We start from the raw sequence: 25,586 nt of genomic DNA, 5'->3' as shown, positions 1-25,586 counted from the left end.
CTAGGAGATGAGGTTATTTGCTGGTTTTGTATTAAATCAGGAGCTAAGCAGGGTTGTATCGTATCCCCCTTTATATGGATCATCTTGATGGACTCTGTCTTAAGGAGGACAGGAATGGCACTGGGAGACTTTGGAATCGGATGGGGAGGAAAAATCTCCTCAACTTAGATTCTGCTGATGATTTAAGCATCCTAAATGAAAGATTGAGCAAAATGAATGGGTTTTATAGGTTTTGCGAGATCAGTTTGCTGAAACTGGTTTGAAAATTATTGTTTAGAAGACAAAGTTACTAAGGATAGGAATAAGTAATGATTTAAAGGTGACGTTGGGTAACGAAAAGATTAATCAGGATGGTAGCTTCTCTTACCTTGGTTGTATTATTATCAAAGACGGTGGGAGCATTGAAGGTGTTAAAAGTATAATATCGAAGGCTCAGGGTGTTTTTTTCAAAATTAAAAAATGTTTGGAAAATAGGAAGATATGTCTGCTAATCAAGATTAGAATTTTGGAAGGAACAGTGATAACAGTGGTCAAATATGCTGGCCTCAGGCGGCTTGGTGCTGCGGTTAGTTGTTAGCAGTAGTAGTAGTAGCAGTAGTACTGTTTAACAAACCGAAATTTTGGCCGTCTTACATTGCTGAGCTTACAGACACGCTTATTCTGAATTAATAATTTATAGGATTTGTAGGTAATTTAATTTATAGGATTTTATAATAATTTATACGTCCCTCTCTTTAGGCTAAAGTGTATTATTTTCTTTTTTAAGTAGAACCGAGACGAAGAGTCAAATTTTATCGTAAAGAGCGGGACGTTGAAAAGGGGACAGTCCCTTTCATATACGGAATAATTTCTGTTCGTTTTAAGTTTTAATGTCACTCCTTACTTTCAGTTGAAAAAAGCTTTTTTTTGTATTTAATATATATTTTTTTAATGGAGACATTTTTGAAATGGAAAGGATAGGCCGGACACATGGTTATGATTGCGAGCTAATTATGAGCTCATTTATAAGCTAATTTTCATATTTAATTGCTTTTTTTTATAAATTTGGCTAAATAAAGCAGTCATAAAGTGCCACATCACACCCAAAAAAAAGCACTTTGTATTTTTTTTCATCTTTTAATAAAAAATAACAAAAAAGGGTGATGTTCAAATAATTTTTTCTCTATGTTATCTGGGGTGGGGGGGGCAAATGACTCCCCTATTTCTGCTTCCTGCCAAACGACGCCACTGGTCATGACCTGATTATAGTTTTATGTCAGTAAATGTCAGAAAACACCACTTTGCTATGACTAAATCTTTTTTCCTACGTAAAAAGAGCCCTAGAACTTCCTTTTCCATTTGTGTGGAAATCTTATGTTTTTCTATGAAATTCTCATGTTGTTAAATAGGGTCACACCTATGAAAAAAAAATTAAACACACGTACAAACACGCATTGGTGATCTTAACTGTCAAAAAAAAAAAAAAAAATGCCAGTTCAACATTTTTGTAGACGGGAGCTTGAAACCTCATCAATAGGGTTGATTCTCTGATGTGTTGAATTGATTCGCTGATATTTTGAATTAAATGTTGTAATTTTCATCACGATCAATTGCCTTCTTGGGGGTGTTTTCCCGCTTTGCAAAAATCAGGTGAATTTTTTCAGGCTCAAAGCTTCTTTAGATTTTTGGTTATTGTTAACCCAGGTCACTCCTTAGTAACAGTTTCTTTTTCTCGAACTGTTTGATGAAGCCATATTTGGCCCTCATGGCTTTCACTTGAAATTGCATTGCAATTTCTGACTGTTCCTTAAGGGATTCGTTGGCAAGAAGTTAAGAACTTTCTTCTTTTAGGTGTAGATAAACGAAAAGATGTAGATAAAGTTATGTTTCTGGGGAAATCACTCTGAATAAACAGCTCAAAGAAGATTATATATATCCCTGTTCAAACTACGCACCTGAAAAAATCTTATATTTGCATTTTATCATCTGTCCAAAATATATCTTTATTTGTTTTTTGATGAAGAGTTTTTGCTGTATAAAGTTCAGTATAAATTTTCTAGTTTCTTATTGTTTACTTTGATTTCTACGAACCAATATCAACCGGATTCGAAAATAGACACTTTTATCAGTGGAAAATTAATATAAATATTGCTGTTCAATTGAATTGTTTTAGTGGGATTTGAAAATGAAACAATTCGCTCTTCTTCTACTCTTGGCGGTTACCGTAAGATATTTTATGAGTTTTAGAGACTATACTTGCTTAAAAAATGAATACTTTGTTAGAATTTACTCCATTTCAAAGTTGCTGAACCTACTTGTTTTATAATAAGTGCGAAGGATTAAAAATATGTGAGGATCAAATTAATTTATGCCAGATGTTTGTAGAAATACACTTTTTATTAAGTAAGTATAATTTGAATCCACATTATGTTAATAATCACTATATAGTTTTTAATGGGTTTACTGAGGTAGAATATATTTTTTCTTTTGGAAGTAGAAGCAGAATAATCTAATATATTGCTCACATTTTCCATATCGTTCCGTATTTTCCGTATGATTCATTAAAATAATTAAAAGATACGGCACTGGATTTTAAAGTTTATTAAAATTTTATGTCGTGACGCTGATGATATCCTAAGAATCAAGATTTTTGCTTGTCACTACATTGACACATCTCGCTTGTCAATTGCTTGTGATTTCGCTTATACACAGTTCGAATTTTTCAAGAGTTAAAAGGAATTTTTTTTAGTTGTTAATAATAAAGATTTTATTTATTGTCTTCATTTAATAGCATTCTTACGTAAGCATCTTCTCAAGAGGAGAGACTCATAGCCATGTGACGTTACTTACATGAAAGATGATCTACCAAAATTAAGCCACTAAACAAATTTTCTCAAACTCGTGGCTTTTCATGCCAGAAAAAATCAGCGTGCGGACTTCTAGAAAAAAAATAAACTGAACTATTTTCAACAGAAAAAAGTATGCATCAACATACATAAACAGTTGCTTTTTCCTTTCGCCCTATACGGTTGGCCTAAAGGGACAGTCTTTGGCTATCTGTCATCCTTCATCCACAGAACTCACCCTATCCATCCTAACTTTTCTCTAATTATAGCTCTTGACAGCGGGAGTGAATCGTAATATTAATGCAATCTACAGTTCTAGATATGTTCAGTCAGTCTGATACCCAAAACAATCCGTAGGCAATTTTTCTGGAAAATATCTACTTCCGCTTTTCGGAGCACCCATACTTTGGAAACACACTTCACCGCTGTCGTTACTGCAGCTTCTGATATCCTTAACTCGCAAAACCTTTGAAAGGTTGTTGATTTTCCAGGCACCTATTTTCGCACATTAACTCGCAAAACCTCTAAAAGTTCATTCATTTTCTTAGCACCTTCATAAAAGACACTTATATAACCAGCATAATGACTAGTCTAGGAGAATTTTACTTCCCTGTTTTATTCCGTGTTCTTCCATTGTCTTTGTTGTGTTCCTTAATATAAAGCCTTCTAAAATCATTCATATAAATAGGGATAAAACACGACCCTGCTCAACTCCCGATTTATTACGATACCAGCTACTAACCTTATTTCTTACCTTATACCCAGCAATACTATTTTCATAAATACCACTCACAACTTTAATTTTTTTTTTGTGCGGTGTACCATATAAGGATAAAGCCTTCGATAAAGCTCTTCCATCAGCTGATTCAAACGCTTGCTCATAAATTATAAAACAGAGGACTAAAGGTGTTTCATTGCTCAGGCACTTCTAAATTATTAATCTAAGAATAAAAATTTTGTTGATAATTCCTCTTCCCTTCCTAAAACCTTTCTAATACTTTTTCTTCAACATCTCTAAGTCTAAAATTTTTATTGAAAAAAAAAATTGTTTTGACAATTCAGGGAAACAATATTATCTTATACACAACTAAAGATGGAACCCTAAAATGCAAATAAAGTAGAGAAAATGTGCACAAAACTTCAAATACTAATAAAAAATAAGGGCAAGTTGGAACAATAAAGGGGAAAGGGTAAAATATGAAACTGGTCTGTTATTAATTCATAAGTGCATAAATGAATTGAGTTTTTTGGTCCAAATTTCGTGAAGCACAAATTTTAAAGGAAAAAACAGCAATTTTTCCAAAACCACTTCACTTTATTTCTGAATCCTTAATTTTGAAATAGAAGTCAGTTTCAAATATTCCACTAAGACCTCTACTCTACCATGCAGTTTTGTACCAAGTACTTTTTTTTTTACTTAAGTAGAAGTACCAAATACTCAGAGAAATTTTTACTTAAGTACAAGTATTAAATACTTCTCTAAAAATATAATTAAGTAATAAGTACTTTTGAAAAAATACTTCAGTACTTAAGTACCCAAGTGTTTCGATTTTACTTGAATTTTTCTTCAATTAAGATATAAAAGAAAAAAAATCACAAAGAGCTGTCATTACAGTTTCATCGTAATTTTTTATTGCTTTCTTGCCCCTTTCAACAGCAAAAGCTTTTCACACATACCAATTCCGAGCATGTTTCTTTTCCGAGTAATAATTTCATCACCTACCGAAAAAAGTCGTTGTGCAGGTGCAGACGAAGGAATGGTGCAGCACAAGGAATGGCGCATTAAAATAAAAAAATGTACACTCCCTAAAAAACCATGGATCTCACGCGGGCTTCTACACTCTATTTCAATAAAAAAATAAGCTATTTAAAATATCTATGTCATTCCCATCTACTAAAAATAAAGAAGAGTTTAAAAAGTATAAAAATATCCTTACACAGTTAATTCGGAAAGCAAAAGCTAGATTTTTTGAAAAATCATTTTTAGAAGCTCGTGGGGATCAAAAACACACTTGGAGACTTATTAACTCTCTGTTGGGAAGGTCTCAGAAATCTTCATTTCCGAATGAAATGTTACGTGGTGATGGTATTTTTTCTTTCGATGAGCAGGAAATAGTGAACTTGCTCAATGCTCATTTTGTAAGAATCGGTGAATAAACAGCTAATGCATCTCATGTTTCTCCAAATAATAATTATGATTTATTTAAAGATCACATGCCCCCTCCCTCTGATAAAAGCATGTTCCTTTCCCCGGTCACTGAAATTGAACTGAAACACATCAGATCTAAAATGAAGAACGGTTCATCTGAAGCCCTTGATGGATCTTCGACTAATTGGTCAAAGAAATATTCCCATTTATATCACCGGTGTTATGCCACATTATTAATCTTATATTTGTAACTGGTGTCTATTCTTCAACATTTAAATCAGCAAGATTTGTGGCCCTACATAAAGGTGATGACCCGAGGCTTCCTGCTAATTATCGTCCTATATTGATACTCTCTGCTTTTTCGAAGGTTGTAGAGCGAACACTGTATAACAGAATTTATTCTTCTTTTGAGAAATTTGATTACATTTCTAAACTTCAGTTTGGATTTAGAAAAGAACATTGCAGTGATCATCCTATGGCTATTTTTGTCCAACATACTAGTGATTGTCTTGACCGTGGCGAAACGCCTGCAACTATATTTTTAGACATACAGAAAGCTTTTGATTCCATTTCTCATCAAATTATTTTGTATAAGCTTTCGAATGCTAGTATTCGTGGTAATTGCCTTAGGTTACTTGAATCGTATCTTCATGGGAGGCAGCAGATACTTGTATATAATGATGTTGGATCTTATTCTTTACAGCAGTCAGATAAGGTTGGTGTTCCCCAGGGATCCGTATTAGGACCTCTGCTTTTCATAGTTTATATTAATGATTTGTGCTCAGCTACTGGAGTTTCTTCTATAGACACTCAGTTTGCTGACGACACTGCAGCAACCGTTTCTGGTAAATCTCATGAAGAGTTAGTGGTCAATTTAACTTCCACATATGATAGATTGTCTACTTGGCTCTCTGATAATAGACTACTTCTGAACAAAAAGAAGACGAAGTTTATTGTTTACAGAAGGACGGGTCACAAGTTTCCAGATATAGAATCAGTTTCCCTTTCTGCGAATGAACCTGAGCCTGTTATTGAAAGGGTTGTATCGATAAGATATTTGGGAGTTGTGTTTGATGAGAATTTGTCATGGAAAGAGCAAATCAATTTGGTTAGAGCAAGTCTGCCCGTGAAGTTGGTATAATGTGCAGACTGAAAAACCTTCTTCCATATTGCACTCTTAAATCCCTTTACATTTCCCTTGTGCAATCCCATTTTGATTATGCATCTATTATTTTTTTAACACTTTTAAAAGTAATTTTACCCCTTTACAGACTATCCAAAATAAAGTAGTTCGTATCCTTAAACCTTTTCTGCCATCGCCTTCAAAATTCCCCTTAAAATCCACAACAGAGACCCTTTTTTCACTTCATAATATTCTTCCTGTTTGGCAAAGTATTCAATTTTTAAGTGTTATGTTTAAGATTAAGCTTGAACGAGAAAAGCTCCCCAGATATTTAGCATCGATGGGTCTTATTTTTTCTCCTTCATCTTCACAAGTTGAAACCCGTGGTAAATATAATCTGTGGACTCCTAAGGTAGTTACAGAGAGGTCGCGTTTTTGCCTGAGGTATTTGATTCCTCTACATTGGGAAAGATTGAAAAATGAGATTGATTTTAATGTAAGCATAGATGCTATAAGACGGAAGTTGAAAAGAGTGCTGATTGAAAGTTATAAATCTAAATAATATAAAAAATGTTTTTTTTCTTTTCTTTAAGGATGTTTATTATTTTTTTGAGTATTGGATTGGTCTCCGGGATTCGCCCATGAGGCCTCCAGATGCCTTATGACTCACTTGTTTTTAAGTTGTAAATTTAATTGTGTCTCAAAATGGTGCGCGGAGGATGGAAATGGTATTGTACGGCATGAGATTTGTTTTTTATTTATTTCTGCCAAGATTGGTTAAGAGAACTATTTATTTTTAATTTTTGTGCATATTTAGTGTTGTTTAAAGGAAGCTCAATTGCATTCGAGCTATACTCTCAGCCTCGAGATACCTAATATATTGTATATTTTGGTTATATTAAAAGAACCTTGAAGAGCAATACCTCAAAGGGTTCTTAATCTATCCTCTACAAATCCGTTGGTTACCCATTTAATTGGCAATTTCTAAGCCTGCAATTTTAGGATAAAATCTCTGTGAAATTAAATAGTATTTTCGTCCGGTATTCATCAATTTTAACAGTTTTCTATGGAATTGTATATATCTTACAGGCACTTGCTTCCCCGTACCGGCCCTACAGGGATATTGACTGGAGCAAGATTAAGTTCAGGACACCCAAAGTCCCACCTCATACTCTAAAGCTTATCAAACACGACGAGCCACAAGAAACATACGAAATACCATCTGATGCTAAAAACTTCCGTGGCAAGTTTTTTTTATTAACTACTATAGAAAGTGAAACAATAAATAAGTAAATACAATAAATTAGTAAGCGTTGTAATACCAAATGGTCGTAATTTAGCTTTTTCCAAAAACAGCAACTGCTCTCCCAGCAGTCATATATAATACCTAGGACGTCATAATTGAAACATTTTTCCCCCTTAACCCATCTTAGACCTTTTCACACATGGAAACCATGGTTTTTGAGTATTTAACTTTGTTTGTTACAAAATTATAAAGAATTTAGGGTAATACTGGCTTTCAATCAGTGTAGCCACCTTGATTAATTTGCGGATTTTTCCATTACATTTCTTTTTTATTAATTTGGCACTAAAGCTTGAGCTCACTATTTTTCCTAACTTTTAAAGATGTATATGGTTACGTAATGTACTCGACGCTTACTTGGCTTTAGATAATGCGTTGATATTGTGGACATTTGCCTCTTTTTGGCATTATGCCTAGCTGGGCATAAGTATTCAAATTAATCAATGTTTAAAGTAGTGTCTTTTTAAAAAATTAATTGAAAGAAAACTCCGAAAAACTAATAACGAACATTAAATAAATAACAACGAGTGAAACTTAAATTGAATATGCAAAGCAAGATTCAAACGAACAAAAATCACTACAAACAAGAGTTTTGGTTTTGCTTCCTTCTCTCACTCTAAAAGTCATTAAACCTACTGCTTCATTGGCACTTTACTGAAAACTAAATGTGTCTTCAGCAGTCTCAGAAAGTACAAATAAAATCAAACTAAATGCTTGATATATAATGCTATTAATTGTTGAAAGGTCATCAGTATATATAGTGATATATACCGAAAAACAAGTTTTTTAAAGAAAAGTAAAGGCTGTATTAAACTTGAGATCAGAAGAAATAGAAAGCTATAATAACTTGAATTCAAAACGACCAAAAATCACTATTAAAGAATAAATGAAACCCAACACGAACAAAAATTAAATAACAATCATAGCAAAACGGCATACAATAGTTACTAATATAAATGAATCAATAAATCTTAAAACGAGTAAAGCTTAAATTGAATATGTAAACCAAGCTTAACACGATTAAAAGTATTTTGCTACTGAAGTATAAATGAAACCTAAAATGAAGAGAAATTAAATAAACAATCATAGCAAACAAACATACCGTAGGTACAAATATAAATGAATAAATAAATTTTAAAACGAGTGAAACTTAAATTGAATATGCAAAGCAAGCTTGAAACGAACGAAAATCACTACAAACAAGAGTTTTGGTTTTGCTTCCTTCTCTCACTCTAAAAGTCATTAAATCTACTGCTTCATTGCCGCTTTACTGAAAACTAAATGTGCCTTGAGAAGTCTTGGAAAGTACAAATAAAATCAAACTAAATGTTTGAAATATAATGCTATTAATTGTTGAAAGATCATCAGAATATATAGTGATATATAATGCATATATAATGGTATATAATGAAGATATATAATGATAGTAATTGCTGAAAGCTCATCAGTTCATAATTTAATGATACTGTAATATTTGTGTTTATTTCCAATGTTGTAATGAGTACAAAAGAAAATATTTGTATTACAATTCGTTTTCAGTAAACTGTCAATGGCGCAGTAGGTTTTAGACTTATACAGTTAGGAAAAGGGGCAATATCTAAACTCTTTTTCGAAGTGAAGCTGTATTTGTCTTGAACAGTCTTTGAAAGAACTTATAAAACATAGTGATGTATAATGAATAAATAATGATATATAATAAAGATATATAACGATATTAATTGCTGAAAGCTCATAAGTTCATAATTTAATTTTACAGTAATTTTTAGGTTTGTTTCCAATTTTGTAATGAGTACAAAAGAAAATATTTATAATATGATTCGTTTCCAGTAAACTGCCGATTGTAAGGGAAATACAGTTAAGGAAAGGGGCAGTATCCAAACTCTTGCTCGTAGTGAAGGTGTATTTGTCTTAAATAGTCTTGGAAAGAACTAATAAAATATAGTGATGTACAATGAATGAATAATGATGTATAATGGAGAAATATAATTATATTAATAACTGAAAGCTTATCAATGCATTATTTAATTTTACTGTAATCTTTATATTTATTTTCAATGTTGTATTGAGTACAAAAGAAAATGTTGTAATATAATTCGTTTTCAGTAAACTGCCAATGGCACAGTAGGCTTAAGGCTTTTTTAGTAGGATTAGGAGGCATAACCCAAACTGTGGTTTATAGTGATTTTTGTTCGTTTTAAGCTTGATTTGAACATTCATTTTGAGTTTCACTCGTTTAAAGATTTATTTGTTCGTTTATATCAGTACCTATATAACTTCGAACACCACACTGCCTTTCCATGACGAAAGTAAAACAGTCCAAAATAGGAATGAAACTGCTGATAGCAGTAGGTGATAGTAGCAGGTGAGTTTTACTGCTGATGATGTACACTGTATATGTGTTCGAAATATTCAGTTAAATAATTTTTGTATCTATTCACCGTCAATTAAATGGTTTCTTCCCTATTTTGAACTGTTTTACTTTCATCAGTACCTATTGTATGTTCGTTTTGCTATGATTGTTTATTTAATTTCTGTTCGTTTTGGCTTTCATTTGTACTTCCAGTTTCTGTTTGTTTCCAATTTTGTAATGAGTAAAAAAATTTTTTTTATAATATGATTTGTTTTCAGTGAACTGCCAGTGGCGCAGTAGGTTTTGGACTTATACAGTTAGAAAAAGGGGCGATATTCAAACTCTTGCTCGTAGTGAAGCTGCATTTGTCTTGAACTGTCTTGGAAAGAATTAAATGAAAAAAAAAGTTTTTAACTGAAAGTAAGAAGCGAAAAAAGTAAGAAGCTTATATTAAAGAAGCTTTTAACTCCTCAACGTCCCGCTCTTCACGCTAAAGTTTGGTCCTTTCTCTCAATTTTACTTTTTAAAACAGTTAAAAAACAATTAGCCTCCTCCCCACCAGCCCCAAAGCCATAAGGCCCCAGTGTTTTATTTTTTCCCAGAGGCACTTCATATGGAAAGGATGGTGGTATAAACTTTAGAAGGGGCTCTTTTTATGGGAAATTGAAAGTTATAGCGTACTTTTTAAGAGTCAAAAGTGATCAGAGGGCAAATAACCCCCCATGCCCTTTTTTACCCAAATTAATCCGACTCCGAGCTCGACACAGTCCCCCAGGGCCCATGGGCAGGCTTCATAAGTTATGCCCTTGGAGCATATACGGTTTTTATGGAAAGGCTGCTCGAATAAATTTCAGAGGGGGTTCACTTGATTGAAAATTGAAAGTTCTAGTTCTCTTTTTAAGACTACAAAGAGATCAGAGGTCAACAATCCCTCCCACACCCTTTTCTGCCAAACCATCGAATAAAAATTTGAGATAGCCATTTCATTGAAAATAGTTCAAACATAAGATAATAAAAACTCTGGGGTCTACACAAACCTCCCAAAGCCCAGTGGCAAGTGTTTTAAGTTTTGCCCCTGGGGCATATAAGCTTTTTATGTAAGGAGTGGTTATATAAACTTTAAAGGTAGCTCAATTGATTGGAAACTGAATTGTTCAGAGGATATAACCTCCCCCCACACCCTCTTTTCCTTAAATGCTTCCCATCAATTTGAGATAGCCATTTTCTTTGAAATAGTCCAACAATCAGATAAAAAAAACCTTCGGGGTCAATATGCCCCCCGTAGCCCGGGAGACATAGGGGTTGTAAATTGTGCCCCAAGGGCATATAAGATTCTTATGGAAGAGGTCGTATAAACCACGAAGGGGATTCAAATGATTGGAAATTGAAAGTTCTAGATCAAGGTCCCTTAAAAGAATCAAAAGGGACTACAGGCCAACTAGCCCTCCTGCCCTCTTTACCTCAAATTCATCCGATCGAATTTTTGCAACAGCCTTTTTGTTAAAATAAGTCAAAAGATCAGGTAATAAAAATTCCAGGGTAAACACAACTCCTGTAGCCCGGGGGTAAGTGTTATACGTTATGCCCTGGGGAATATAAGGTTCTTATGTGAGGGTTTTGAAAATAGATAAAAGATCAGATAAGCCCAACCCCCATTAAGACTTATGAACAATATTTTATTTCAAAACATAAGGGAGCTGACCCGTGGCCTTCTCTCCAGGACCTGACCCCCTTCCCAAAAAAAGGAAAAAGCAAAATAAAAAATTGTTAATGGTATTTCATTCTGAGAATTATAGTAACTAATCCCTGGCCCTACTTGGTTCAATCCTCCAACAAAAAAAACAGCAACAACAACTTAGGCCTATTAAAATATTCTATTCCAAAACTTATAAGAGCTGACCCCTAGTCCTCCATGTCCTGATACTCCTCCCTCCCCCGAAAAACTTATCAATAATAAATCATGGGAGATGTCCTCCCCCCCCCAAAAAAAAAACACAACAGCTTATCAACGATATTTTATTACAAAATCATGGGAGCTGAACCCCAGACCTCCCTCTATGACTATATCCTCCCTCCATCCAAAAAATTTATTAACGGTATTTTATTCCAAAAATCATGGGAATTGAGTTTAATGTTATTAGCTCTTTCCAAAACTGTTCAAGACACCTATATTCTTCGCTACAAATAAGAATTTGGCTGTTGCCCGTTTTTTAATGGTAAAAGCACAAGGCCAACTGCGCATTTGGTGCTTTACTAAAATGAACTATGTTACAAATATTTTCTTTTTTGCATATTACAGAAAATAAATTGAAGGTTGCAGTGAAACCAGACCGGGATTTGCAAATAGACCCACTATCGATCGTTGGAATTGAACTTAAATAGAAATTTGTGGTTCGTTACTTTAGTATTTTCTCCCGTGTTTAAATTCTTGTAGTTAACCACGGTAACTTTTTTTTCTTATTTTTAATTCATTTGTGAAATTCATTACTTGATTAATGATAAAATATTAAATTTCGGAATGAGGATTTTGAAATTCTTTCCCTGAGCAAAGATATGCTATTTACAAAATAAAATGTGTTCAGGCGTCAAGGCCATCTAGACACGCTTAGCTTGGCTAAAATAATATAAGGGTACTATTTAAATGATTGGGTCACCGCTGACTTCCGTACACCATTAGAACCAACTAACATAGCCAAGGCCTCTTATCAAGTTCACTCTTAATCGCCTGTTTCTTGGCATGCTTTCTTCGGCAGGAAGATTTTTTGACAGTATTAAGAGGGCGCACAATCCCTTTATCACTCCCCAACCCTTTATATATGTATTTGAAACATAACTTTGTTAATTAAATTGTATGTTTTCCTTACGTTTGGAGGGAGGGGGCTGAGATCCAATGCATATGCTTGATAATTTCTAAATGTGCTGATGAGGGTTTATATTAAGAGACCTTAATTTAGAATTTTCAAATATAAAAGAGAAAAAGAACCATGGCACATCTTAGCCCACGGTGGTCAATGAAAAATAATGTAATTCCGTATTTTAAGTCTCCAGTATATTGTGTAATTCAAGTTTATATAATTATACAAATATTTAAGAGTCCTCAGGAATATCTTGTTTCCTATTTTTTGCTTCCTTTATCTTTTCTTTCTTGTTTTGAAAAAACTTAAATATTTATGTCGAAAGTTTGTCATATAAGAGATCTGTGAACAATGTTAGGAATATAACATTTGATTTTTTATACGGGCTAGTTTGCTTCCACTTATACTAAAATAGAAGTTAGTAAGTTTCAATTGGAATTCTCACGAGCAACAGTTACTAGATACAAGTTACAGTTTACAAGTTTAACCACTTACATTACCAGCTACAGTAGTGAATTCCATAGGACCCTGTATTCAAGTGCTTAGAAGGTTTTTCACTTTTTTTCAAATAATTGAATTACAATTGAAAGAATCATACAATTCCAGCTGTTTGTGGTAATGGCAACCGAGCTGAAGCAAAAATTGTTGGTGGCCAGGAAGTGGTTCCCCACTCTTGGCCGTGGCAAGTAGGTGTTTACATTGACGGTATGTACTTCTGTGGTGGTTCCTTGATTTCTGACACAACGGTTCTTACAGCCGCTCACTGTACTGATGGGTAAGTTTATATTTACAATTTAACTCTCTTTATTTCGAAAGCTCTAAGAACAGCTGGGGGAGTTTCATCTGTCACATATTTCTATGAAATGTTTAAGAAAGATGTTTACCAGAAATATAGCAGTCAAAGATATTCACCAGAACACGAAGTATTTGCCACAGGAGCAAGTTCTTTTCATTTCTTAACTTGACTGGACATTAAAGGAATCATTCCTTAATAAAACAAGAAAAGTTTATTTATTCCTCTTTAATTAACTAAATCATTCCCTAATAAAATATATAATAGATAACTTCGAAGACCACACTGCCTTTCCATGACGAAAGTAAAACAGTTCAAAATAGGGATGATACCTTTTTATTGACAGTGAAATATAAAATTATTTAACTGGATATTTCGAACACATATACAGTGTTCATCATCAGCAGTAAAACTGCTGATGATTTTACTGCTTTACTGCTTATGGTTTTACTGCTGATGATGAACACTGTATATGTGTTCGAAATATCCAGTTAAATAATTTTATATTTCACTGTCAATAAAAAGGTATCATCCCTATTTTGAACTGTTTTACTTTCAAAATATAGAATAAAAGAAAGAATAAATATAGATATAATTATGATAACTATATTTATGTATTAAGCGTTTATATATATATATATGAAAAATAATAAAACATTAAATATTTTGAAGAAATAAATATAAAATGTCGCATAAATGAAATATAGAAAGCGAGCAATGAAGAGGAATGGGCCTTCATAATAATACAGGTTTATTGGATGACTTTTAAGTTCATCATATTAACACCGTTATTTTTATATATTAAATAAAAAACTAATTTTTTTAGCTGAAAGTAAGGAGCGACATTAAAACTTAAAACGAACAGAAATTACTCCGTATATGAAATGAGTTGTCCCCTCCGCAATCCCTCGCTCTTTACGCTAAAGCTTTTAATTGTTTTAAAAAGTAGAATTGTGGCAAAGAGTCAAACTTTAGCGTAAAGAGCGAGGGATTGCGGAGGGGACAACTCATTTCATATACGGAGTAATATCTGTTTGTTTTAAGTTTTAATGTCGCTCCTTACTTTCAGCTAAAAAAATTAGTTTTTTTATTTAATTTCTGAAAGTTTTTGAATTAATGCATGTTTGGTTTTGGCTCTCCGCACATAAATTATTAAAATGAAATTTGTATATTAATTCTTTTTTTGGCTAAATGGCTTTCTCTTAGTCTTGATCAGACGATTTTGAGAAATAAGGGGTGGAGAAGGAGGCCTAGTTGCCCTCCAATTTTTCGGTTACTTAAAAAGGCAACTAGAACTTTTAATTTTTAACGAACGTTTTTATTAGTAAAAAATATACGTAACTTAAGAATTAACTTACGTAACAAACTTTCATAACCTTATGTTTTTATTATGTATACGAGGGGGTTTGTACCCTCGTTAATACCTCGCTCTTTACATTAAATCGTAAGTTTTGTCCCAATTCTTTAAGAATGACCCCTGAATCAGAAAGGCCGTAGGATAAATAGTTGAAATTACTAAAAATACTTTAGCATAAAGAGCAATGTATTTATCTCCTCCTAAATACCTCGCTCTTTATGCTAAAGTATTTTTAGAACCCCTCATATGCGTAATAATCTCTGTTCGTTTTAAGTTTCAATGCTACTTCTTCCTTTCATTTGAAAAAACGTTTTCATGTTTATTTTTCATTGTTTTCTTATAGTAATGCTAGAGAATCCTGTGCCCTTGTCATTGAATTTTTCTTCCCCCATGACAGATTCCTCCAAGGAAAGATCCTACAACATAGCCCCCTCTGCTCAGCCCCACCCCTAAACAAAATAAAATCCCCCTGAAAACGTCTGTACACTTCCCAATAACCATTACTATATGTAAACACTGGTCAAAGTTTGTAACTTGCAGCCCCTCCCCCAGGGATTGTGGGGGAATAAGTCATCCCCAAAGACATAGTTATTATGGTTTTCGACTATGCTGAATAAAATGGCTATCTCAAAATTTTGATTCGTTGACTTTGGGAAAAAAATGAGCGTGGGAGGGGGCCTAGATGCCCTCCAATTTTTTTGGTCACTTAAAAAGGGCACTAGAACTTTTCATTTCCGTTAGAATGAGCCCTCTTGCGACATTCTAGGACCACTTGGTCGATACGATGACCCCTGGGGAAAAAAAACAAACAAAAAAATAAACAAACAAATAAACACGTACCCGTGATTTGTCTTCTGGCAAAAAATACAAAATTCCACATTTTTGTAGATAGGAGCTTGAAACTTCTACAGGAGGGTTCTCTGATACGCTGAATCTGATGGTGTCATTTTTGTTAAGATCCTACGACTTTTAGGGGGTGTTTTCCCCTATTTTCCTAAATAAGGCAAATTTTCTCAGGCTCGTAACTTTTGATGGGTAAGACTAAACTTGATGAAACTTATATATTTAAAATCAGCATTAAAATGCGATTCTTTTGATGTAGCTATCGATATCAAAATTCAATTTTTTAGCGTTTTGGTTACTATTGAGCCGGGTCGCTCCTTACTACAGTTCGTTACCTCGAACTGTTTGATTGACTAAGAAAGACCAAATAACGAATAAAATATTGAAAATGAAATGTAGAGTGGGTTCAAATATGTGTTTTTGGACACTACACTTCTCAAAAATCAGTTTTTTAAGAGTTTGTGAACCCAAGTACTGCAATAGCCTATACCCAGCTAATATCGAAAGGGAAGATCTGCACCAGTTACGAGAAGAAACAAGGCATTTGGAAGGATATGTCCAAGACTGGATAGGACCTTTACCGCAAAAAGTAATCTTTAAGTATGTGTTTATCCTTATCAAACAGTTCGTGGTAACCAACTCTAAGTAGGGAGCGACGCGGCTCAATAGTAACAAAATTTTAAAAGATGGTATTTTGATATCAATAGATATATCAAAAGAATTGTATTATTATATTAATTCCAAATATATAATATTCATTCAGTTTATTGTTACCTATCCGAACCCATGAGCCTGAGAAAATTTGCGTTATTTTTGAAAAAGGGGGAAACACTTCATAAAACTCAAGAAAATCACAACAAGTGACTGAAAATCACACCATCATATTCAGCGTATCCGAAAACTGAATTATTGAAGCTTCAAGCTCTCATCTGCAAAAATATGGAATTTTGTATTTTTTTTTTTGCCAAAAGAGAGATCATGGATGCGTGTTCAGTATATTTTTGTTGCTGTTGTTTTTTTTTCTCATGGTGATCCTATCGAACCAATACTCCTAGAATATCGCGATAGGGCTTGTTCGAACGATAATTAAAAGTTCTAGATCCCTTTTCAACTGACCAAAATGATGGACGGTAACTGGCCCCCCCCCACTCGCTTTTTCCTTAAAGTCATCTGATTAAAATTTTGAGGTAACCATTTTGTTCAACACACTTTGGAAGCCTAGATACTATGTCCTTGGGGATAACATGACCCTCTCCCTACAGCCCCTTAGGAAAGGTCTGTAAATCGTGAAATGTGCCTGTTGCTTACGTATAGTATTTGCTAAAAGGAAATATAGAGACATTTTCTTGGGGAGGGGGATGACTTTTCTGTGAGGGGGGAGGCTGGGAATTTTCCATGGAAATAATTTTTCTTTAGGAGGAAATTTTCTGGGGGGAGGTGAACTTTACAAGGGAATTTTACCCTGAGGAAATTTGCCAGAATCCTTATAGGAAATTATTTTTATTTTTTCTACTTTCTATTTACTGACTCAATTTTACATATAAAGTTGCTAAGAGGAATTTTCCGAGAACAAATTTTTACCGTGTAGAAATTATCTAGAGTATCTTTCCGTAGTCGGGGGAATTCCACGAAGTAGATTCTCCAGAAGGAACTGTAAAATTTACAACTTTCTACTTGAGGGTGGTGGGATATTTTCAGGAAGAAGTTTCTACATGGGGGGATTTCTGATATGATTTTAAAAGCAATCAGAAATTAAGCTATTTTTAAATGAAAGTGTGCTAAGAAAAAAAAATCAGCTGGAGTCGTCAGCAAGAAAATTTTCAGAGGGCAACTTAGGCTAGAATGGAATTGTCTGGAGAGAACTTTCCTGGTGAGGGGAGGGGTATTTTGCGTGTGAAGAAATTACCGTGCAGGGAATTTCCATGAGGGAAGGTAATTTTCCGCGGTGGAGGGGAGATCCAGATTTCTCGGCATTATTTAAAAATGATCTGACTGACTAAAAAAAGGTTTGACTTTTCGTTCCAATTATTTAAGAATGACTCCTGAAGCAATGGTGCCGTTTATTTAGAACAATAAACTTTTTCAAAAGTTATGAGAAAAACTTTAGCGTGAAGGGCGAGATACTGTAGAAGGGGCTATCCCCTTCAAATCTATTCATATCATAAATATAATAATTTCCATTTGTTTCAGTTTTTATGTTATTTATCACTTTCAATTGAAAAAAGAAGCTTTTTTTTACTGAAATCGTACTTGGAGCTTGTATTTTTTTTTTTTTTTTTTGGTTTTATTCCAGTGTTTTAAATATGTCAAACTTGAAAATAGAAAATATGTCAACTTGCTCAGACTGATGTAATCAATCTATTAGAATTGTTAATCATGGATTCAGCTAAATATTGGAACCTAAATACAATGCTGACAATTATGTTGATTAATTTGAAAAATTTTGTTTAATTTAAATTTAGTTTTGCTGCCTTTTTTTCATTATAAGATTGATTATACGGTCAACAATTAGTTTAATAATAAAAAGCGCGCACCTAAAAAAAAAGCAAATTAATTTTCTTAATAAAATTAATTTTAATCAGGCTTTCTTAATAAATTAGGCCTCATCATTGGTCCGATTACAGCTGTCAAGCCTTCACAAATATTACCCTTCACATATTTTCCAAATTATTTTTTGTGAAACAATATACAGGGATATATTTGGCTTTTGAACTCAAACTGAAGTAAGTATTGGTAGCATAATTTATGTTTAGCATTAATGGCAGCTATACTGGTAATGTAAAACTTCTTTAGTGCTTGAAGGTTACTGACGGTTACCTAGGAGATTTAAGAAATGTGTTTTTATTTTCAGGGCCTCCTTCTTCCGCGTTGTCCTTGGAGCACATGAAATTAACAACGGAAATGAGGCGGGACGTATTGAGGTTACCACGAGCGACTTCAAACAACACAACAGATACAACTCCTTTTTAATTTCAAATGATATTGCTGTTATCAGACTCCCAGAACCAGTTACTTTCACCGGTTAGTTTGTTAGTTGAATTTTTATCCTTTAGCTTCAACTGGTTAATTTAATCAGTCTTTACCGATTACTTCTTACTTATATTTACTTGTAATCACTTCATCAACTCGAAATCATCCCCAAGTAACATTGGCATATCCAGGGGGCAAGAGGTCCTGGCCCCTATGATTTTTCTGGCACCCTCTTTCCCTGTTTTTTTCCTTTTTTCCCTCTTCTTTAGAATAAATGTGTCAGTTTGATCAATTATTTGGAACTTTGTCACATAGGGCCCCCAATATTTTTCTTTTTGGTGCCCTTGCCCCAAACCCCCGAGATTTTACTCTATATCTGCCAATGATAAAAAAATGAGTTGTCTAGATATATTTCCTGAAGACTTTTAAATACTGACGCATCTTAGCTAATCCATGAATTAAAAACATAATTGAAGAATTTACAGATAAATGCAGTAGTTTATTTATGGCGACGAGTAGGATCTGTAAAAATGAAAAACAAAATTGTCCATCTTTACACCAAAACCGTCAAATGTTCTTTGTTCGTAGACAAATGGCTTATGAGGTAAATGTTCTTTACCAAACCCGTCAAATGTTCTTTTTTCGTAGACAAATGGTACGTGAGGTAAATAGACATAGGTAACAAGCTTTAACTCAGATTCATAAGAAATCTATATAACATGTTTCAGTTTGTTCCAGCAAACATTACCCAAACACCAAAACTCATATTTTGCTCATTGATACTGATTTATTTTTCAGTGAATATTTTAGCAGAAAATTGCAGTCAGTCTTGTCAGATATTCATTTTGCCTATGGTTAAAAATAAAATTTGATCTGAATAAATTTTCAAAGCACGTTTAACAAACTCCTTAAGTGGTAATAGATTTAATACCCACTACAAGTGCAAAAAAAAAGATACCATAAAGTAAAGAGAGGAAGAAGCACGGAAAACCAGCACACACAAAAGTTAGTTAATTACAACGAAGTGGACAGTGTTTAAAAGAGTCTTGAAAAGGGTTCAAAAGCAACGTCCTTTTGACGCCTTGCTGTAGTTCTGAGACCTGGTACATAAACCAAACCTTGGAAAGAAACTCCCCGCGTTTGAGGAAATGCATTTAAGCTGTATTTGAAATATTACGAAAAGAGAAATCACCAATGCAACAGCACAAACGCATTGAAAAAAAGGAGACAGAAGGAGAAAAGGAAGACTGTTTTCCTAAATTAGTGATTAATATAGACCAGCACTTGAACAAGGTCTTAACCCTACTCATCCATACAATCACATAGGTCAAGCAGCATAGCCATACACAATCAACCATAAAGAATAATCCATGGACAGGCAATCATGTCGTCAATAAGTATAAGTCGTCTTTTACCAAACAATAAAAACAGTAAAGACAAATAATCCAGAGGCAACAATCCAACACAAGGGATCATCAGGAGAATACACTTGCCTATGAACTGCAGGGCCGACACAGGGACCTTAGTAGTCAGGAAGCGTCGTTAATTCTTAAATAATGATAAAACGAACACTATATATGACAGAAGACGTCTTAGCCGCTGATTGCTGCAGTTATTAATTGCTGGAAATGGAGGTATCTCGTGCATGTGATTCACATGCCCGAAACTCAACTGCTTAAGATCGTCTTCTAGTGGCAGCCTCGCAGTACCAGAAAGAAAAGATACCCCAACAACACCTTACAGAGTAGCTACTGGACTAACCTCTCAAATTTCAGTGTTTCCTTCCAACCTTGAATGGGAAGATCTCTTGGCGGCCGCAGCAATTAGGAATGACTGGTGATTCTTCCTGGATTCCCTAAGCACCTCTGGAAGTCCGTTTAACTGTATTTGTTTTATTCCTTTGGTGTGAATTGTCTATATACCTATGTAAAGGATGTCGGAAGATAAAGTTTGTCAAAAACAAATACTTAAAATTGCCTCAAAGAAAATTAAGATTTGTCTTTTCCCAACTTTAACCTATGCAGGATGATTGTGTCACTGTCTGTTATTATTCAGTGATGATGTCCTACAAAACACCTTTTATTTTCTTTATCTCATACAAAGCATTTGAGAATCCTCGAAAAAGAGCCTTAAGTAAAATTTTTGAAGGTTTAATTTAATTAGAGCTACTCAAGGAACTAGAGGAAAACGTGAGCCTTGATGAATACATAGAATTAACTGAAAGAAATTCAGACGAACAAATATGAAGTAAGATACTTTTGGAAAAATAAAAAAGCAAATTAAAATACCAATTAAAAACAGTACATATTGTTCAGGTCATGACAACTCCTCTATTACAGGCCACATAGATTACCAAGGCGACGAAACCATGAGGACCACCCCACCTCCCCTGCGTTCACCAAAGAAAAATTATAAATAGTGGGAAAAAAGACGCTTTTTATGGCTTTAACTTCCATGGAGTCTATGTTTACTGCAGTTAAATAAACTGGTTATTTGGTACGTCTTGTTAAAAATTAAATTTTTCTGATAATCAAATATTCTGTCGATTCGCCCCTTTCTCTCAGAATGTTTGGGAATTTTCTTAAATACTTTTTATGATTTTAACTCCCAAGGACAGTATGTTGACCGCGGTTAAATAAATGTCTTCCGGAGCACATCCTCCTAAACATAGCTTTCTGATAATCAGACATTCGGTCGATTGGCCCTGCCCTCTTCTCTCGCAATTTTTGGGATTTTTTTTATATATTATGTTTTCTTTCTCACTTGAAAAAAAAATGGGGAATAGAATTTTTGACATGAGAAATGTTATGGTGCATCTTGGATGTATGAAAAACCTTCTTTTGTAAATATATGGTTTCTGGTAACCGTTGAAAAACTAAGAAAGTAATCTTTTCAGCTTTTTTATTCTCTTGTAAGATATATGAACGTAATTGCTACCAAAACTAAGAACGCAAAATGAATCATGTAGCTATTGTGTTTCTTTTACTGGCTTCAAATTTCAAGCAAGATAGCCAATAATGTGAAATTTAGATTCTTGTTCAATTTAATGGCTTTATTTACTATAACCAAGTGGTGAATTATTTTTAGAAGCCTGTGGCTTGCAAAAATACGTCACGGACATTAACTAATGAAATCAAAGCACGGTTCTGTCATATTACTGTATGAAAAAACCTAATTGTATTGGAAATAATACGAAATTGCACCAAATTACAACTAATTTCAAAAGAAAATTGAAACAAAATAATACAAAATTGTATCAAAGTAAACCTAATTTTGACCTTCAGCAGACATCCAATTTTAAACGGTTCAAATGGTATTGTAAACATTAAGCACAAATCAATAGTGAGCCAAAATTTTACTTTAAAGCGTATTGATAAGGCATCAACGCAGTTTTATCAATACCAACATCAGCTGAGCAATCTTTATTCATATAGTTCACAGGAACAGGGGGCTAATATTTACATTTTAGGGTAAATATAAATCATACCAAAAGGTTTTTGATCAACGTCATGAAAAGTTTTTTTTTTTTTTATTTCAGAAACAATTAGCCCAGTTTGTTTGCCAACCTCTGATGATGTCGGAAATACTTTCGTTGGTGAAATGGTTACCCCAACTGGATGGGGCCGTCCTTCAGACAGCACCAACAGTATCTCACCAGTTCTTCGTGAGGTTGACGCACCAGTTATGACCAATGCTGATTGTGATGCTGTTTACGGCATTGTTACTGATAGCCAGATTTGCATTGATACTACTGGTGGAAAAAGCACATGCAATGTTAGTATATCGTTTTTATTTTATTTTATGGGAAGTTAGGGGGTTGATTACTATTTGATTCTTTTTTTATATTTTATGTCAACTATTACGTTACATGCACCTTGTTTATTCTTAGTCAATACTATTTCAGAGAAGTATAGTTTCCTCTAAAAAAGCTTCTAATGCAGAAGTGCTAAGAGACTTTGACAATGTTCGCCTTACAGGATTCTGAATAAAGAGAGCATTGGCTTCAAAAGTTTGACACAGTGAACTTAAGAAAAGAAATTCCTGGCATATATAGGATGGCAGGTCTGTTGATAAACCAAGGAATATTTGAAGCGGAAATACTTAGTCCATTTTTCGCCGCCCTCCTGGAAGAAGCCTCTTGGTGATCAACGAAGAACTTGGATAGGAACGATGAGGACAAATTTAGTACCCATGTTTGGCTTTTTTCAACTCAGAAATAAGCCGAACAGTCGGCTAATTTTACTTAAGAAATCAATTAATTATTACTTGAATATATATATATATATATATATATATATATATATATATATATATATATATATATATATATATATATATATATATATATATATATATATATATATATATATATATATATATATATATATGTATATATATATATATATATATATATATACATATATATATATATGTATATATATATATATATATATATATATATATATATATATATATATATATATATATATATATATATATATATATATATATATATATATATATATATATATATATATATATATATATATATATATATATATATATATATATATATATATATATATATATATATATATATATATATATTCATATATGTATATAAATATATATATATATATATATATATATATATATATATATATATATATATATATATATATTTATATATATATATATATATATATATATATATATATATATATATATATATATATATAGGCTACATAAAATTGTTTTATCTATATATAATTATTATTATAAAATTATCTATATATAAAAAAAATATTTTACTTTCAGCTAGGAGGGGAAGGGCAAACAGGGGTCTGTGGTGAGGCAAAATGGTGTTTGGGGAGTGCAAATCTAAGTCTGGGAAGGGTATTTGCCCCCTTTGCCTCAATGCAAATTATGGCTATGAGTGAAAAGAAATTAAGGGTAAATTGAATTTGATTTTTCAAGTAAAATTTGAAAAAAACACATTTATTTTACTTGAAAGGTGTGTCGTGGAAGGTCTTCATTTAACATCTTTTTTTAGATATCGAGTGAGACGGAAATGCTTAGTTCTGCTGCAAGTACTGTTAAGTAAAGTAAAATATTCATTATATCGAATTTTTTTATGCCCAAACGGGCTTCAAAAGGTATTGAATACCGTTGATAGTATTGATACCATATTGATACATATTTTATTGTAGCTTCGACTTTTGCCTTGGCTTGCCTTCTGTCGTTATGAAAGAAATATCACAGAAACTTTGTTTGTTTTAATTGTTCAGGTGCTGGGAAAAAATTCTTTTTCTTCCAAAGATTTATCTAGTCAAGATTTTTGATTTTCCGAGGTATGGTAGTCATTGGTGACCACCTTTGTTTCTTGAAATTTTTCAGGAGGTGGGACAAACCTTCTTCTTTTGCCTCGGCTTGTCGTTTTTAGGCTAGAAGCTAATTTTATCAATTTGCAGCAAGAGTATGCCCATATTGGACTCCAGTTCAATGCTGAAAAGTCTAAATTGCTGCTTTTTAACACGAAATAAGATAATGGTCGGAGCGTCACACTTGGTGATTCTATTGTTGAGCTTGTGGACGTTATTGTATATCTGGGCCTCCCTATTGGACTGTCAATATTAGAGACACGTCGGCTACTGCTCTCTAATTTTCAGAACCGGTCTTCTTTTACGTATAGCTGTATAGTGGCGAATAAGCGAAAGTATGATCGTCGTCTGGCCCAGGTATAAAATGCTACGATTTTGCCTCATTATCTGTACCTTAGCCCATTTTGGTACACTTTTACGGCTATAGATAAACTATAATTACGCTCACTACAAGTGTGCAAAGCTTTTGCTGCGTTTACCACTATGGACAAGTAATAGGTATGTTGCGCGCCAGTACAGTGGTACCAACCCTGAAGAAGCGATTCTGTCGCAAATTGACCTGTAAAATTCATATGTCAAGACCCACCCGTGGGCTAATGTTTTAAAGCAGTAATTTGCATTTGTTTCTGATTGTGTTTTTTCGTTTGTTTTTTTTTTCTCAGATTAATTAGTGTCTTGTGCTTTGTTTGTTTTGTTTTTTATGCTCCATTTGTTTTTCCATTGATGGGTATTGAATACATTCATTCATTCTTCATATATATATATATATATATATATATATATATATATATATATATATATATATATATATATATATATATATATATATATATATATATATATATATATATATATATATATATATATATATATATATATATATATATATATATATATATATATATATATATATATATATATATATGTGTGTGTCTGTGTGTATATAAACTAACCAGTAAATTTGTTTTAGTGCTTTAGCGCACTTAAAAGTCTATTGCCTATAAATATTTAACTGATATTAAAGTGTCTCTCTATAGGAAAAAAAGTAATTTTTCTAGAAGATTAAGCAGAATGCAATCCCTTCAAAGGATCTATTTTTAGTTTATGTTTTCTTTTAAGGGTGACTCAGGAGGACCACTTAACTACCTAATGGCTGACGGTACCTACAAGACTTTGGGTATTACCTCTTTTGGCTCATCAGCTGGCTGTGAAAAAGACTACCCAGCAGCATTCGTGCGTGTTACTGCTTACCTTGACTGGATTGCCAGCAATGCAAAAGTCATTGGTTAATTTTTCTTTTACTCTTTTTATGGAATTTCAAGTCTTATACTTCCCAGTATCTCAATAAATCCTAGATGAATTCTTTCCTAGTTCGTGAGTTGATAGAAAGACAGTCTAAAATGATGATTAAATAAAAAAAACAAGTTTTTTTAAATGAAAGTAAGGAGCGACATTAAAACTTAAAACGAACAGAAATTACTCCGTATATGAAAGGGGCTTTTCCTCCTCGACACCCCGCTCCTTACGCTAAAGTTTTTTAGTGTTTTAAAAAGTAGAGTTGCGAGAAAGAATCAAACTTTAGCGCAAGGAGTGGGGTGTCGAGGAGGAAAAGCCCCTTTCATACACGGAGTAATTTC

The 25,586-nt window shown here is 33.2% G+C and overlaps 1 protein-coding gene across 1 annotated transcript; it reads left to right on the top strand.

The window, feature by feature from the left end:
- Positions 1-2,045: 2,045 nt before the first annotated feature.
- LOC136025296 (brachyurin-like) lies at positions 2,046-25,312 on the top strand. Its single transcript, XM_065701187.1, has 6 exons — positions 2,046-2,203; positions 7,187-7,340; positions 13,212-13,380; positions 18,450-18,619; positions 22,107-22,342; positions 25,069-25,312. The coding sequence occupies exons 1-6, from the start codon at positions 2,165-2,167 to the stop codon at positions 25,237-25,239; spliced, it is 939 nt and encodes a 312-aa protein (XP_065557259.1). The 5' UTR covers positions 2,046-2,164; the 3' UTR covers positions 25,240-25,312.
- Positions 25,313-25,586: the final 274 nt, after the last annotated feature.

The sequence above is a fragment of the Artemia franciscana genome, chromosome 3, assembly GCF_032884065.1.
Source record: "Artemia franciscana chromosome 3, ASM3288406v1, whole genome shotgun sequence".
Lineage (NCBI taxonomy): Eukaryota > Metazoa > Arthropoda > Branchiopoda > Anostraca > Artemiidae > Artemia > Artemia franciscana.
The sequence above is the reverse complement of the archived record's forward strand: the minus strand, read 5'-3'. Positions and strand labels throughout refer to the sequence as shown.